At 46.4% G+C, this 15,883-nt stretch overlaps 1 protein-coding gene across 7 annotated transcripts in view; it reads right to left on the bottom strand.

Moving 5' to 3' along the window:
* LOC143988971 (24-hydroxycholesterol 7-alpha-hydroxylase-like) overlaps positions 1-15,883 on the bottom strand; it is a 160,710-nt gene that overhangs the window by 84,221 nt on the left and 60,606 nt on the right. For 5 of the 7 annotated variants that reach the window (XM_077488936.1, XM_077488935.1, XM_077488933.1 and 2 more), the window contains exons 3-4: positions 15,429-15,603; positions 3,160-3,309 (exon numbers count right to left, since the gene is read on the bottom strand). In XM_077488936.1, the coding sequence (XP_077345062.1) occupies positions 3,160-3,309; positions 15,429-15,603 (325 nt within the window). The remainder of the gene's footprint in view (positions 1-3,159; positions 3,310-15,428; positions 15,604-15,883) is intronic. The other 2 variants (XM_077488940.1, XM_077488939.1) reach the window with 1 other exon arrangement.

Below are 15,883 nucleotides of genomic sequence, written 5' to 3'. Positions count from 1 at the left end.
AGCTGGGTACACACTATTCCTTTTTTTTGTTCAACCCTGCGGGTTGAAAAAAAACAAACAATCAGCTCCGGTCGAAGCTTCTGTACTAACCATGCAATGTTAGTACAGCGATCTCCCCAGCTGAGCTGTTGTGTTCTGACAGGGGGACTCCCCCGCCAGAACATTCCGATCAGCACTCTTAGCCATTGGCTATTCGAGAGTCTGTCGGCTGCTGGTTTTCCAGCGTGCACATCCAACAGACCGACATACACACAAACTGAATGTCAGTCGTTTTTTTCTTTTGTGAATAGGCCATTGTCTCCTGACATTTGGCCCATGTGTACCTGGCTTAAGGCTATTTGCCAAAATATGTAAGCTGTTCTTATTTTCAATATTCTGTAGCTGAATAAAGACTTAGGCCGGCTATAGATGGTTTGAATCTTGGCCGGTTCAGAAGGAACCAGATGAGATTCAAACCGTGTATGGGCAGGATGAATGTACCAAGTTGATCGATCGATCAACTTGGATACAACCAGCCTGACGGATTTTACTTGCAATTATCGCTAGTGGCTGCAATAGCTGCCCCTGCTGGGAGAATACAATGTCTCGGTAGGAGGGATCCCTCTGTAAGCACTGCCTGTGTTGATGGGAGAATCATGCAAATTTCTTTCTTGGAACCAGTCGTTGCAGGAAAGATATTCGCACCATCTATGGCTTGCCTTAGATACAGATGTGCGAGTTGCCAGCTCTCCTTATCTATCTGCAAGTAAAAACAATAAAACAACATTCTTCAAGTGTTTTATTTTGCTAAAATAATATACTGAAAGCCAGTTCACACTAGAACGCGGTGCAGGAAAGGAGTGTTCAGTGCGAGTTTTTCACATCGCAGATGAACATGCTGCCCTTGCAAGATGCATGCAGGTGCACTTAATTGCTAACGGCACCCCAAATGCATCTCGCAAATGTCTGCGGCCACTAAAGTGCATGGTACTGTAGTACCATGCAGTTTGCTTTGGCGCATTTGCAAAAGCAGCGCTTGCACTACTTTTTTGCATGTCCCAGTGCATTTCAGAGCCCATTCAAATAAATGGGATGTCAAAACCAAAACACAAGGGACTGTGTGCATGCCAGTGTGTACTGGCCCTAAATGGACTCATACTGTGTTCTTCTTGCAAGGAATGATTCCAGGTACCTGCAATCCCCCCAAAACATGATTTTGCGAATGGAAAAGAGGGCTATACCCTCTGTGGTTAAAGTGAATGTAAACCTTAATTAAAAAAAAAAAAAAAAAAAAAAAGAGGTTATACTTACATGCTCTATGCAATGATATTGCCCATAGCGACCCCTTACCTCCTCTTTTGTGCTGTCTGCTCTTCCTCTCCTAAGTGTGCCCCCATGGCAGTCCATTTGCTATGGGGGGGGCACATCTGTTGCCTCACTACCGAACCCGACTGTGTGTGTCCATAGACGCACAGAGTAAAGCTTGACCCCACTCCCTCCTCATAGGATTTCACTGAGAGCTGCAGGAGCCAATGCTTCACAGAAGCCTATGAATTCAGAAAGAGGAGCGGGGTTGGATCAAGAGAGGATTCAGGTAAGTGTTTTGGAAGGAGGTTGGTGGAGGGGGGACAGGTAGTGGTAGTATTTTTACCCCTGAGGAAGTCATGTGACCCTGAACACACGCGTTCGGTACAGCCTTTAGAGTTTATAACCATTTTAAAGCTGAAGTTCAGGCATAAAACATTGACTGCTTGGGGTAGGGTTAGGCTAATTTGCTGGTTGCTGTCTGGCTCACCAGTACGCATTCATGATGACCACTAATATCTGATTTACCTAACCATTACACTGACCTACCCACCCCCTACACTGCCCCCCCCCCCCCAACACATAAACTGACCCCCCCATCAACACATACACTGACACCAACATTGAAACCCCTGACACACACTGACCCCCCCACATTGATCCCCCTAATACACACTGACCCCCCCAACACATACACTGACCCCCGAACACATACATTGATCCCCCTGATACACACTGACCCCCCCGACACGTACACTGACCCCCCCCGACACGTACACTGACCCCCCCACATTGATCCCCCTGATACACACTGCCCCCCGACACATACACTGACCCCCGAACACATACATTGATCCCCCTGATACACACTGACCCCCCCGACACGCACACTGACCCCCCCTGACACCTACACTGAGCCCCCCTGACAATGACCCCCGATACCTACACTGACTCCTCTAACACATAAATTTACCCCCCCGTGACCTCTTGACACTCCTGCAGCTAAGCCTTACCTGTGTAGTGTAGCCCATCTCATCCATGACCACTTTGAGACAGCAGGCTACACGCACCATGGAGAGAGAGCCAGGATTGGAGAGCCGCTCTGCTGCACGCCCATTTACACAGAGCGAGCAGGGATCTTACAGTGCCTAGTGAAGCTGCAGTGTCATTCCTGCCTCCTCCTAGACCCGGTGTCCTATCATATTGTGTCCCCCATCGGATAGTGTCCGCTGTGTACTGCACATGCGCAGTACACAGCACACACAGATTCCGAAAAATAGCTGAAGATGAACGGCGCCAGCGCCGTGAGTCCAGGTTCTAGCCCCACCATCCTAGTGGACAAAGAGTTAGAATATAAAAGAGCTGAGCGCAGCAAGGCCATGCCCGAAGCGTGGCGAGCGAAGTGAGCCCGCGATGGGCCCTCTAATATCGGCAGCCCTATGTCAGCTTGGATGGTGGGGCTAGCACCTCCACTCACGGCGCAGGCGCCATTCATCTTCGGAGATTTTCCGAAGATCCTTCTGCTCTGTGCTGTGCAAGCCCTGCGCCTGCCAGAACACCGGCAGCATCTATGATGTACATCACACGTCCCGCGGTCTTGGCATTGGACCAGTGGGATGTCCATCAGGTCCCGGAGGTGGGACTTTTTGTATGTCACTGGGCCATGTCGGATAAGCGGAAGATCATTCCCTGTTGCATGTAAACGGCTCGGGGCTCCAGCAATATCGAGGCCCGGGGCTTTTTGGGGGCACACTCAGGGCTCCAGCCCCCGTCAGCAAACCCCCCCCCCCCCGACATTACTGCAGCTTTTCTGAGCTTCTTTGAGATCCAGTGTGCATGAGCCCTAACACTACTAATGGCAGTAGACGTTCTTACTTGAAAAACCACTCTGGAAGCTGGGAGCCATACTCAAATCCTTCATCAAATGTGTGGAAATGCTCTTCAAATTCCTTTATTGTGTCCTTGGTAGTAGGGCACACTCCCTTACCAAACAGATTGTCCACCACGGCGGGGTACATGACTTGCCTGTCAATGAGAAAAAGATACAACTGGGTTTTCTAACGTTTCTCTTTCATCTTGTTGATGTATTCAATAAACAGTTAAAAGAAACAAAGTACATACATTACCCACACCTAGCAATCACTCTTTGAGGTGTGGTAAAAATCCATAGTTGAGCTTTGTTTTTCCCACCCCACCAACCGCTCCCACTTTAAATGTCGAGGCAGCAACTGGGATTATACACATGCTGTGGCCATAATGCTTTTCTTTGCAACTGCGGAATAAATGATATCACCTGTCTCTTTTAGCAGGCGTAGCACCCGTCAAATGCAACCCATTCAAGTGAATAGGGATGTGCTGCCAGCTCCTCGCAGCCACAAGTGATTTGTGCGGTTGCAGCACACTAGTGTGGGCTTCAAGGGGTTAAAGCAGAACATGAGGGGGCCACACAATGCTTTCTCACATCCTGCCAAATGCTATCTGAACAGCGATCCAAATACGCATAGTTCTTCATAGAAATATCTATTGATGGCCTCTGCCTCATTACTAGCTAAGAGACTAATTACCAAGGAGCTGTTGAAATCACTACAAACAACAAAAATGCACATTTAGTTTTGCCTTTTATTGAGAGAGGGATGGAGTTGAACACTAAGTACTTGAATCACTTACAAACCACTTATCAATCCCAGGGGGGCGACCCGTCCATTACGGGGGGGGGGGGTGGTTTGAAGCACCTGATTAGAACCAGAGGCTCTAATAGGCTTCAAAATAGGGGTACAAGCCAACCCAGGTGTGTTGCAATAGTGAATGAATATTCGCTATTGAAACACCGATCCTCCTCCTGGTCAATCAGGAAGCGGGTCTGAGACCCGTTTCTAGATTGGCCAAAAGGAAAAGTGTTCTGATTGACCGCTGAGGAGAGAGGAGATGGAAGCCAACGTGATCTCTGCAGGGGAAGGAGAAGCCACCTGGGATGCCCACTGCCCGTGATGCCCGCCACCTGGGTAAAGCATTATCCACTGAAGAATATTATTTATGTCTAATATTCTTGTATCTCAGAGGCGTTTCCGAATCAATAGTCAAACTGACTTAAAAGAAAGTGTGAGTTTATTTGTCACACAGTTGGCATCATAAATACAATGTAAAAAGTAGAATAGTTCAGTTCAGTGTAGGTAAAAATATATGAAATAGAATAATTATAAAGCTGTAATAAGCTTATGAAAGCATGTGTGTTTCAAAGGTTGCTGCCTCGCTGTCTTGTGTGTCCTTCAAGAAGAAACAGGAAATGACGTTCTTAGACTTCTGGCAGAATTCAGCTGTCCCAATTCATCAGTCTCTGTATGAATATGTCAATATCATTTCTTTAGTGGGTGTGTGTGTGGGTGTCTGAGTGTGAATGAGTGTCCGTGTGAGTATCAGTGAGTGTCCCTTTAATCTGGAAGCATAGGCTTATATGCTACATGTGAACGTCATAACCTCACAAACTTAGAACCTTGTATGGCACACATTCATTTCTGCTAACTTCCGCAATGTGCGATCCAAAAGTAGATACTAACTCAGAGAGTCATATGGAGCTTGATTGACAAGCTCACATGTAACACTCCATACTTGACATAATGTGCCGTTCATATAATGTCATAACCATACATTTACATAATATGAACACATATTAGCAACTTTACATTAAGTAACTATATACTAATATGTATTAACATGACTAAGACTACTCTAAACTTATTTTAACAACATATAATCCACAATGTATCATTTCTTTAGCTACGTAGACACATGTCTATTTTTGTCTTCTCATGACATTCTGTACCAAGATACCATATATGTCATACTCAGATTGGCTACATCAGAAACGTATTACTAACTCCGCTTTAGATGAGGATATGTTTCACTGAACATCTGATCAAGGTCATTCACACATACTATTTATTATGATTAATCATAAAACCAAATATGTTTTGCAAGCTTGCCATAAATATATTATAACACCTATAAGTGCCGAATTATGAATTTGGAATAATATTCTAACACCCACCATTAGGTAAGTGCTCCGGATCTGACCGACTGGGGGGGGGGGGGGGGGCAGTTGCTGTTGCACAGTTTGCCTTCCCCCAAAATAAATACCACCAGCCACCACTGAACAATCCACACTAGCATCTCTCAACCTTTCTACAGCTGGAGAAGCCAGGCCATAGCTTTTAGGTCTCAGGAAGTCTCAAACTAAAAATGTTATATTTACAACAGTGGAGTATTAAATAAAAGAATAAGGATGGTGTGTATTTTACCGTCCCCTCAACAACTCTAGTTCACAAAATTATTTGCATTAATAATCATGAAATGGATACAATAAGGGCCAGAAATGAAATCCACAGGCTGAAAATTGAAGGGACCACCACACTTTGGTGGTCAGTGGAGAAGCAATCTGCTTCCATTGGTGGTCATTAGAGAAGCAACCCCCTTGCATTGGTGATAAGTATAGAAGTGACCCCACAAATTCATGCTCAATATAGAAGTGACCCTTTTACTGGTTGTGAGAATTGGCAGGAGGTTTTTTATTATATTAATTTGCCATTAGAGAATTTCCTCTCATTTTCTGTCCTAGTGACTCCTTTAGAGTATTTAATGCTGCCTTTCCTACTTAAATGGGAGAAAAGAGATACCACCTTTACAGCTGAGAATTGTGATGACATACTTCATTTTGCCCACTGCATCTCCTTTGCAAGCACGTTGCAGGAAGCTGTATACAAAATCCTTATTAGATAGTAAAAGGAACCAGCTATTCTCCACAAAATATTTGTGAAGACCTCCAGATTATGCTGGTGATGTGCGGATGCTGAAGAGACTTTTCATCACATCTTCTGGTCATTGTATTAAGCTGCAAGACTTCTGGAATACATACCTTTATTGATCGGGTAATATGTGGCCTTACATTTCATTTTTTGACTATATTTTGTGGGTCATTAGAAATAATTAAACAAATTTATATTGCTGATCGATTAAGATTTTATATTAATTAAAGATGGTTCAAACATATGTTTGTTATACATTAGTTTGTGAATGTTTTTATGTTTATTCACAATTTATATTTAAACTTTTTTTTTTCTGGTTTCAATAATAATCTATTTTGATAGTGCAATTAAGTTTTGTATTCATCTGAATGAATACACATGGTATTCTTCTGTCAATTAAGCAACTGATTGTTGCATAAGCCCTACAAGCTTATTGATATACATACAATACATTGCCAAGACCCTGAAACTGCAGCACGGTGGCCAAGACCATACAGAGGTTTAACAGGACAGGTTCCACTCAGAACAGGCCTCGCCGTGGTCGACCAAAGAAGTTAAGTGCATGCGCTCAGCGTCATATCCAGAAGTTGTCTTTGGGAAATAGACATCTGAGTGCTGCCAGCATTGCTGTAGAGGTTGAAGGGTTGGGAGGGTCAGCCTGTCAGTGCTCAGACAACACTCCGTCAAATTGGTCTGCATGGCTGTCATTCTAGAAGAAAGCCTTTTCTAAAGATGATGGACAAGGAAGCCCACAAACACTTTGCTGAAGGCAAGCAGACTAAGGACATTACTGGAACCATGTCCTGTGGTCTGATGAGAGCAAGATAAATGTATTTGGTTCAGCTGGTGTCAAGCATGTGTGACGGCAACCAGGTGAAAAGTACAAAGACAAGTGCGTCTTGCCTACAGTCAAGCTTGGTGGTGGGAGTGTCATGGTCTGGGGCTGCATGAGTGCTGTGGGCACTGGGGTGCTACAGTTCATTGAGTACAGTTCATTGAGGCAACCATGAATGTCCACATGTACTGGGACATACAAAAGTAGAGCTTGATCCCCTCCCTTTGGAAACTGGGTCGCAGGGCAGTAATCCAAAATAATAACGACCCCAAATACCCTTCAAGACGATCACTGCCTTGCTAAAGAAGCTGAGGGTAAAGGTGAGGAACTGGCCAAGCATGTCTCCAATTCTAAACCCTATTGAGCATCTGTGGGGCATTCTCAAATGGAAGGTGGAGGAGTGCAAGGTCTCTAACATCCACCACCTCTGTGATGTTGTCATGGAGGAGTGAAAGAGGACTCCAGTGACAACCTGTGAAGCTCTGGTGAACTCCATGCCCAAGAGGGTTAAGGTAGTGCTGGAAAATAATGGTGGCCACACAAAAACATTGACACTTTGGGCCCAATTTGGACATTTTCACTTAGGGGTGTACTCACTTTTTTTGCCAGCGGTTTATACATTAATGGCTGTGTGTTGAGTTATTTTTGAGGGGACAGCAAATTTACACTTTTATACAAGCTGTACACTCACTACTTTACATTGTAGCAAAGTGTCATATCTTCAGTGTTGTCACACGAAAAGATATAATACAATATTTACAAAAATGTGAGGGGTGTACTCACTTTTGTGAGATACTGTTACTAATAATTAATCAGTCCCTCCTAATTCATTTACCTAATGTGGCCTCACATCACAAGTTATGGTTTTCCAAAATCAACGACATTTGGTGCATGGAAGACTTGATGGCCTCCTTGAATTAGCAGGGAGAAAAGTTTCCAAACAAATGGTACTATTGGATAGACTATACCTACTCCCAGGAATGCCAATTCATCCTTGTCAATGACTGATCCCAATCTTCATGGAATGGGATGGGATCATATAGGTCAGTGATGGAGAACCTTGGCACCCCCAGATGTTTTGAAACTAAATTGCCCATGATGCTCAACTACACTGCAGAGCTGTATAGGCATCATGGGAAATATAGTTCCAAAACATCTGGGGTGCCAAGGTTCACCATCACTGATATAGGGTCTCACCTTAGACAAATCTCCCCTTCAGGAATGTAAAGGAGAGTGGCAGCCACAAGCACAGATTTTCTCCCCACTCTTCATTTCTTTCCCTACCCACATACTCTTTCCTCCCCTTTTTTTACCCCTGCTATGCCACTCCTGGAAGTGGGGGACAGTACCTGTCAAAAACAGGTACCTGTTCCCCCCTCGAAAGGTGCCAAATGTGGCACCGGAGGGTGGGGGGGGGGGGGGGGAGACGGATAAGCCTAAGTTCCACTTTTGAGTGGAACTTCTCTTTAAATTAAGATGAGGTTGTTAATTAGAATACAGCTGCCATAATAATTAAAGCCAAGATGGATGGGAAACATGGGAACTTTCTCTACAAAAATGAAATCTGAAGGTCTGATAACTTGATGCGTAGTCCATGATGTGAAAATAATAAATGCATTTAAAATATAACAGACCCTTCATGCCAAGCCCACACACCCTGTTAGGATAGATGCCACTTGTAGCCAGCTGTTTAGTAGTTTTTGATCTGGCTGATGATGTTTCTGTTCTGTCATATACAGATTGTTGGTACTTTTTGTTTTTATTTATTTTTATTTTTGAAATCAAAAGCAGAATGTGTGGATTGTGAAATTATGTTTTCCTTTTCCTTGTAAGTGCAGTGGTTAGCTGAAGAAAACCTTGGATTTACGGGCATCTCTGCATTACTGCAGGGTATTAACCACTTGCCACCCGCCATATAGCAAAATGACGGTGGCAAAGTGGTTGTAATATCCTGACCGGACGTCATATGACGTGATCAGGATATTAAGCCGCTGCGCGCCCCCGGGAGCGCGCATCGCGGCGATCGTTGTTGCGGGGTGTCAGTCTGACACCCTGCAACTACGATCTCGGTAAAGAGTCTCCGACGGAGACTCTTTACCACGTGATCAGTGTGTCCAATCACGGCTGATCACAGTGTAAATAGGAAGAGCCGGTGATCGTCTTTTCCTCACTCACGTCTGTCAGACGTGAGTACAGGAGAGCCGATTGGCTGCTCCTCTGACAGGGGGGGGGGTCTGTGCTGATCGATTATCAGCACAGCCCCCCCGAGGATGCCCACACTGGACCACCGCCAGACCACCAGGAGATGCCCAGCACCAGGTATGCCCCCCAGATCACCAGGGATGCCAGCCAGTGCCCATAATGAATGCCAATCAGTGGCCATAATGGGCATCACTGATTGGCATGCATTATTGTTTGGCACTGATTGACATCCATCCCTACAAAACGTTAAATTACAATGCCGCCTATCAGTGCCCATCCATGCTGCCTATCAGTGCCCATCCTAGCCGCCTATCAGTGCCCATCCATGCCCATCTGTTCTGCCTATCCATGCCCATCCGTGCCACCCATCCGTGCCGCCTATCCATGCCCATCCGTGCCGCCTATCCATGCCGCCCATCCATGCCAATCCATGCCACCTATCCATGACAATCCGTGCCACCTATCAGTGTCTGTGTCGGATATCAGTGCCACCTATCAGTGCCGCCTATTAGTGCCACTTCATTGGTGCCACCTCATCGGTGCCCATTAGTACCGCTTTATCAGTGCCCGTCACTGCAGCCCCATCAGTGCCCATCAGTGAAGGAGAAAACTTACTTATTTACAAAGTTGTGTAACTGAAACAAAAAAAAACATCTTTTTTTATTTGTTTTTTTTTTTTTAACAACACGGTTGGTTTTATTGAGAAGACATCACAGAACAATAAATATACAAACATCACAACAACTGCACATTACAAAAGATAATACAGCAGAGTTAGAGGACCATTGAAGCGGAAAGAACCAAGAAGGGGTCCGTGACCGGGTACACAAGTGCCACCATAATGAAAATGAAAAATAAGAAATATGAAAGGAGGGGGGGGGGAAGAGAAGGGGGGGGGGGAAGGGAAGGGAGGGAAGGGGGGGGGGGGGGCGCCCCCACCTACAATACATCAAGTGTTCAGAACTGTTCCACCCAAGGTAACCATACCCGGTCAAACTTTTGCGGGCACCCTCTAACTAGGTAGGTCAGTTTATATAGGGGGAGAACAGCATTGACCGCTGCATCCCATGACTCCACCGTGGGGGGCGAAGACGATATCCAGTGCCGAAGAATTTCCCTCCTGGCGTAAAACGCCAGAAGTGAAAGCAGCAGCTTATTGTATCGTGAACGCAATTCATCATCCTGAATCCCTAGTAGGGCAAACTCGGGTGTCATAGTCACATCTAATTGCAATCTATTGTTAATACATTCAAAAACATCCCGCCAGAACCTTACAATACGGGGACATTCCCAAAACATGTGCAGGAAAGTGCCGTTAGGGTAGTGACACCTGGTGCACTCCGGGGACCTATGGGGATAAATTCTGTGCAGCCTCTGCGGCGTAAAGTACACACGGTGCAGGAACTTCGTATGGATCAGCCGGTCTCTAGAGGAGATCAGTATCCGAGACCCATCCTCAAAGCACTCCTCCCAAGCCTCCTTGTCCAAACTGGGGATGTCCGCGTGCCACTTGTCCCAGAGGGTGTTCAACCTAGGAGAATCAGAGCGCAACAGGACCTGGTAAAGTGTGGTAAGAGTCTTTTCAAGGGATTCCTGCGCCAGGGTGTCCTCAACTGGGTCTGCCCGCAGCAAAATAGGTCTAGGAAACTGAGCCCTGGCCGCATGCCGCAGCTGGAAATATCTGAAAAGCATAGACCCAGGGAGTCCCGATCTCTCTACCAGAAATCTAAAGGGAAGCAAGGATCCCTCGTTAAATATATCCCGAAGGGTCCGAATGCCGTAGCGGGCCCATAACTGCGGGTCCGGTATCGTCTGGAAGTGGGGGATACTTGGGTTACCCCACAACGGGACAAAGGGCGAGTGATGGTCCTCCCGAAGGAATCGCTTCCTGGCTACCGCCCACACCCTCAAGGTTGTTTTGGTAGGAGACGGAAGGGACCGATACGCCCTAGGACCCCTGTACACCAGATTCCCAAGCTCTCGCAAGGAACCAAGAGCCGCCGCCTCCAGGCCCACCGCCGCATTGGTCCTAGACTGCACAAACCACCATCTTACCGTAACTAGGATCGCCGCCCAATAGTAGACTTGGAAGTTTGGCAGAGCCAGTCCCCCACACCGAACTGGCAGCTGCAGAGTAGTTCTAGCTAGCCTAGGGGATCGGCCATTCCACAAAAAAACTCTCATATGTCCCTCCAGCTCTCTAAAGAAGGAAACAGGGAGCCACACCGGGCAATTGCGGAACAGATACAGAAACCGCGGGAGGAACATCATCTTAAGGATGTTGATTCGTCCCAGTAGGGATAATGGTAAATCTCTCCATCTGGCGCAATGTTCCCTAAGTTTCCCCATCAGGGGCTGAAGATTGAGACGATGGTATGCCCGAAGCTCTCTCGCGATCACCACCCCCAGGTATCTAAACTCCTCGACCCAAATCAAGGGGGTCGGTGACTGTAACGTACGCGCCTGTGGATCTAAGGGGAAGAGAACAGATTTAGACCAATTAATTTGGATTCCCGAAAATTTGCCAAACACAGTGAAGATGTTTAGAGCTGCCTGCAATGAGGCCCCTGCGTCTTGTAGATATAGCAGGGCATCATCCGCATACAGCGAGATTTTCTCCTCCAGAGGGTCCACCCGAAGTCCCTTCACCGCAGCTGACCTCCGAATCAGGATCGCCAATGGTTTAAGGGCCAGTGCGAAAAGGCTGGGCGACAACGGGCACCCTTGCCTGGTGCCCCTCTGGAGGAGAAAAAACTCGGAAAGGGTGTCATTAGTGCGGATTCGGGCCCTCGGGCCTTTATATAACATTTGCAGCCAACTTAAAAATCTAGGGCCCACACCAAACCTACGGAAAACCTCCCAAAGATAGACTCATTCGTCAAAAGCCTTCTCCGCGTCCAGAGAGGCCGATAAGCGGCACAATCTTCGGGGTCTTTGCCCGGTTTGGGCACCAGCACCACCACCGCCTCAGTCAGAGTCTGGGAGGGAACTCGAGTCAGCGAATTGGGAAAAAAGGGAGACAAGTCGCGGGGCTATCAACTCCTGGTGCGTTGAGTAGAGTTCAATTGGGAGACCATCAGGTCCCGGAGCCTTGCCAGCCTGCATACACCCCATGGCTACCTGTATCTCCTCAAGGGAGATATCTCGATCGAGATCCTCCTGCTGAGCCTAACCCAGACACGGGAAATCCACCCCATCCAGGAACTCAGCTAACGCTCCCTCCATATAGACAGCTCTGGAGGAGTAGAGCTCCCGATAATACTGCAGAAATCTGGTGTTGATCGTTTCAGGGGTAGTCAGGGGGGAACCATCAACATCCCTCAGCCTCCCAATATGGGTCACAGCGCATTGACCCCTGGCCAACCAGGCCAGAAGCCTCCCATTTTTATCCCCGAATTCGAACACCCTCTCGGCACTGGACAACATGGACTTCTTAGTCAGGTCAATTCTAAGCAGTGATAACTCCCGAAGGGTGCCCTGCCATGAGTTATAATTAATTAGGCTCGGGCTGGTGACAAACCTCCTCTCCTGGGCCTGAGCCTGGTCCTCTAAATGCCGCAGAGACTGCACATACTCCCTCTTCCTTTTACTAATCCTTCTCATATACTCGCCCCTGATCCAAGCCTTGAAGGCATCCCAGGTGCACAAGGGGTCAGCTGAACCCTCATTGTGTAACCAGAAGTCACACAACGCCTCTGGCATCTCGTCCCGGATTCCCACCTCTGCAATCCAGTACTTCGATAGTCTCCATAACTTCGGACCCGCCGCCCCCCACCACCCCAACCGACACCAGCAAGGGCGCGTGATCTGATATGCCCCAGGAGAGGATCTCAGCCGAGACCGTCTCCCGAAGCATACCAGAGGACACAAAAGCCATGTCCAACCTGGACAATGTCCGATATGTGGTGGACAGGCAGGTAAACTGTGCGTCGGAGGGGTGGAAGTGCCGCCACAGGTCAACTAAACCAAATGCAGAGGCCCAGCTTGACAGCCCGACACTGGACAGGGGAGAGGGGCGGAGCCTATCCAAGGCATTTGACATGACTAGGTTAAAATCTCCAACCAATAGCACCCTCTCCACCCCCAGCTGAACCACCGTCCGCATTAACCTGTAGAGCAGAGCAGTATCCGCAGGGGGGGGGGGTAAATATATGCCCACAATAACATAGGGAACACTGGAAATCAGCGCATGGATCAAAACATAGCGCCCCTCCGGATCAGTTTTGATCAACATGGGCTGAAAATCCAGCGACTTGTGCACCAGCACACTAACCCCCCTAGCATAACTGGAGTAGGAGGCGTGATAGTGTGCTCCTACCCAGGCCCGCTTCAATCCCAAGATCCTGGAACCAATAAGATGCGTTTCTTGGAAAATACATAACTTAGGAGTATACCTGTGTACATATTTAAATACCAGGGACCGTTTTATGGCAGAATTGAGGACACGGACATTCCAAGAAAGAACCATAAACTCAACCATGATCTCCGTTCCACCACAAAAACAGGATCCCTACATACGTATACCAACACCACCCAATGTCCGATGCACAGGACTCCAACTGCCCCAACCCTTTTTTTATTTGTTTAGCAGAAAATAAAAATCCCAGAGGCGATCAAATATCACCAAAAGAAAGCTCTATTTGTGGGAACAAAATAATAAATATTTAGTTTGGGTACAGTGTAACATGACCGCGCAATTGTCATTCAAAGTGCGACAGCGCTGAAAGCTCAAAATTGGTCTGGGCAGGAAGGTGTATAAGTGCCTGGTATTGAAGTGGTTAAACATGAAACTGGAGCTCTTACACAAAGAGTATGATAGAAAAAATAAGTCATTGTAATATATTTCATGCAAGCTGGACTCAGTAATGGAGGGTTCACTCAGCTACATCAGATCAGCAGATGTATCCAATGTGCTACTAGACTTATGCTGGCCATACACTATACGAAAAAAATCGTCTGAAATTCGGTCATATAGACAGTTTGTTCGTTTTTCGGCCAATTAATGGGCACAAAATCGATAATCGTTAGGAAGGTTTTGAGGCAAAAAAACAAAGGACAAGTTTGGAAATTTTCTGCCGAAGAACAATAAATTGAAAGGTTAATGTGTTTCCCGTCCGCACTGTCTGCACCAGGTATATGTTAAAAAATGCAATAATTATGTCCGCTGAACGATTTATCGGTCATTACATGATGGCACTATCGTTTGCACTCACAGCCGAATGTTCGTTTATTGAAAATGGGTTCAGCCGATTTTTTTTGTATAGTGTATGGCCAGCATAAGTTACAGACATTTTGGTCAATAATTTAATTATGGAACCACTAATCAATATGAGGATAGAAGTTGCCTATCTATAACCTTTCCTGAACAGATAGATAGAATATTACCAAAAGTTTTGGGACACCTGCCTTTACACACACATGAACTTTAATGGCATCCCAGTCTTAGTCCGTAGTGTTCAATATTGAGTTGGCCCACTCTTTGCAGCTATAACAGCTTTAACTCTTCTGGGAAGGCTGTCCACAAGGTTTAGGAGTGTGTTTATGGGAATGTTTGACCATTCTTCCAGAAGCGCATTCTCGGTGAGGGAATCAGGAAGTGAAATGATATGGCTTCACTTCCCAGTTCCCTACTGCGCATGCGGGAGTAGCTCTGCGTGTCCTAAATGGTCCCCACTCTCTGCTGGGACCTGTGTGTTTCCCAGGAGACAGCGGGGGGGGGGGGTGCGGGAAGGGGTGTGACTCCTGCGGGAGTCTGTTCCCGGAAGTGAGCGCAGATACATGTATTATACAGGTATCTGCACCCCCCCCCCCTCCTGAAAGGTTCCAATTATATTATGGCATCGGAGGTGGGAGGAATCAGATGAGCGGAAGTTCCACTTTTGGGTGGAACTCCACTTTAAAAGTTGACGTGCGTGTAAAGGCAGGTGCCCCAATACTTTTGAAAATATATAAACATCTATATCCATCTACCTATTCATGTTTGGGTGTTCCAATTAATTCTCTAGCAAACAAAAAAAATGCTGATTTTTTTACATGTAGGAGAGAATTGGCCCAGTAGGAAAGTAGTTAAAAATGAAAGAAAAGTTTGATGCAAAGAACAAAAAAATAAAAATAAATTCCCATTAAAAAGAATCTTATGCATTATTCCAGATAAGGCATAGTCCCGTCACTGGCTTAGATTTATCTGACAAAGTCACCTCACAGTTCTGTGACTATATAAACACAGTCAGCTTGCAGTCTTGAACATTCATAGAGGTTACGAGGTACATAAATCCTCCATACCAGGAACCTTGGGTTAGTTCTCTTACCTCACCAGGATGTAAAGTTCCTTGGTGCCCTGTGAGCTCAGCTGGTCCAGATGTGAGGAAAACTCGCTGCACAATCGGGCTATATGCAAATCCAGTCTGTTGCCTGACAGCCTAAATGTCATCATTTTCATGATTTCCCCATGGGACTTGTAGAAGCTTTCTTCTTCAATGGACGCTATTTGATTTGGATAAAGATAGATGATGCAAAAGATTATTTGCTTGTACAGTAAACTAGCTTATGAGAGTCTCGGTGGCAGGAAAAGGTACTTCAACTCTAATGCCGCGTACACACGATTGGACTTTGACGGACTTGGTCCGGCGGACTGGAATCCGTCGGACAATTCGATCTTGTGTGGGCTCCAGCAGACTTTTTTTCTTCCCAAAAATCCGGCGGACCTCGAAATAAAACATGTTTCAAATCTTTTCGACGGACTCGAGTCGAAAAATCCGGTCAC

This window comes from Lithobates pipiens, unplaced genomic scaffold (genome assembly GCF_037356315.1).
Source record: "Lithobates pipiens isolate NorthernLeopardFrog02 unplaced genomic scaffold, aLitPip1_a1.2 Scaffold_18, whole genome shotgun sequence".
Lineage (NCBI taxonomy): Eukaryota > Metazoa > Chordata > Amphibia > Anura > Ranidae > Lithobates > Lithobates pipiens.
This window is presented reverse-complemented; position numbering and strand designations above follow the sequence as displayed.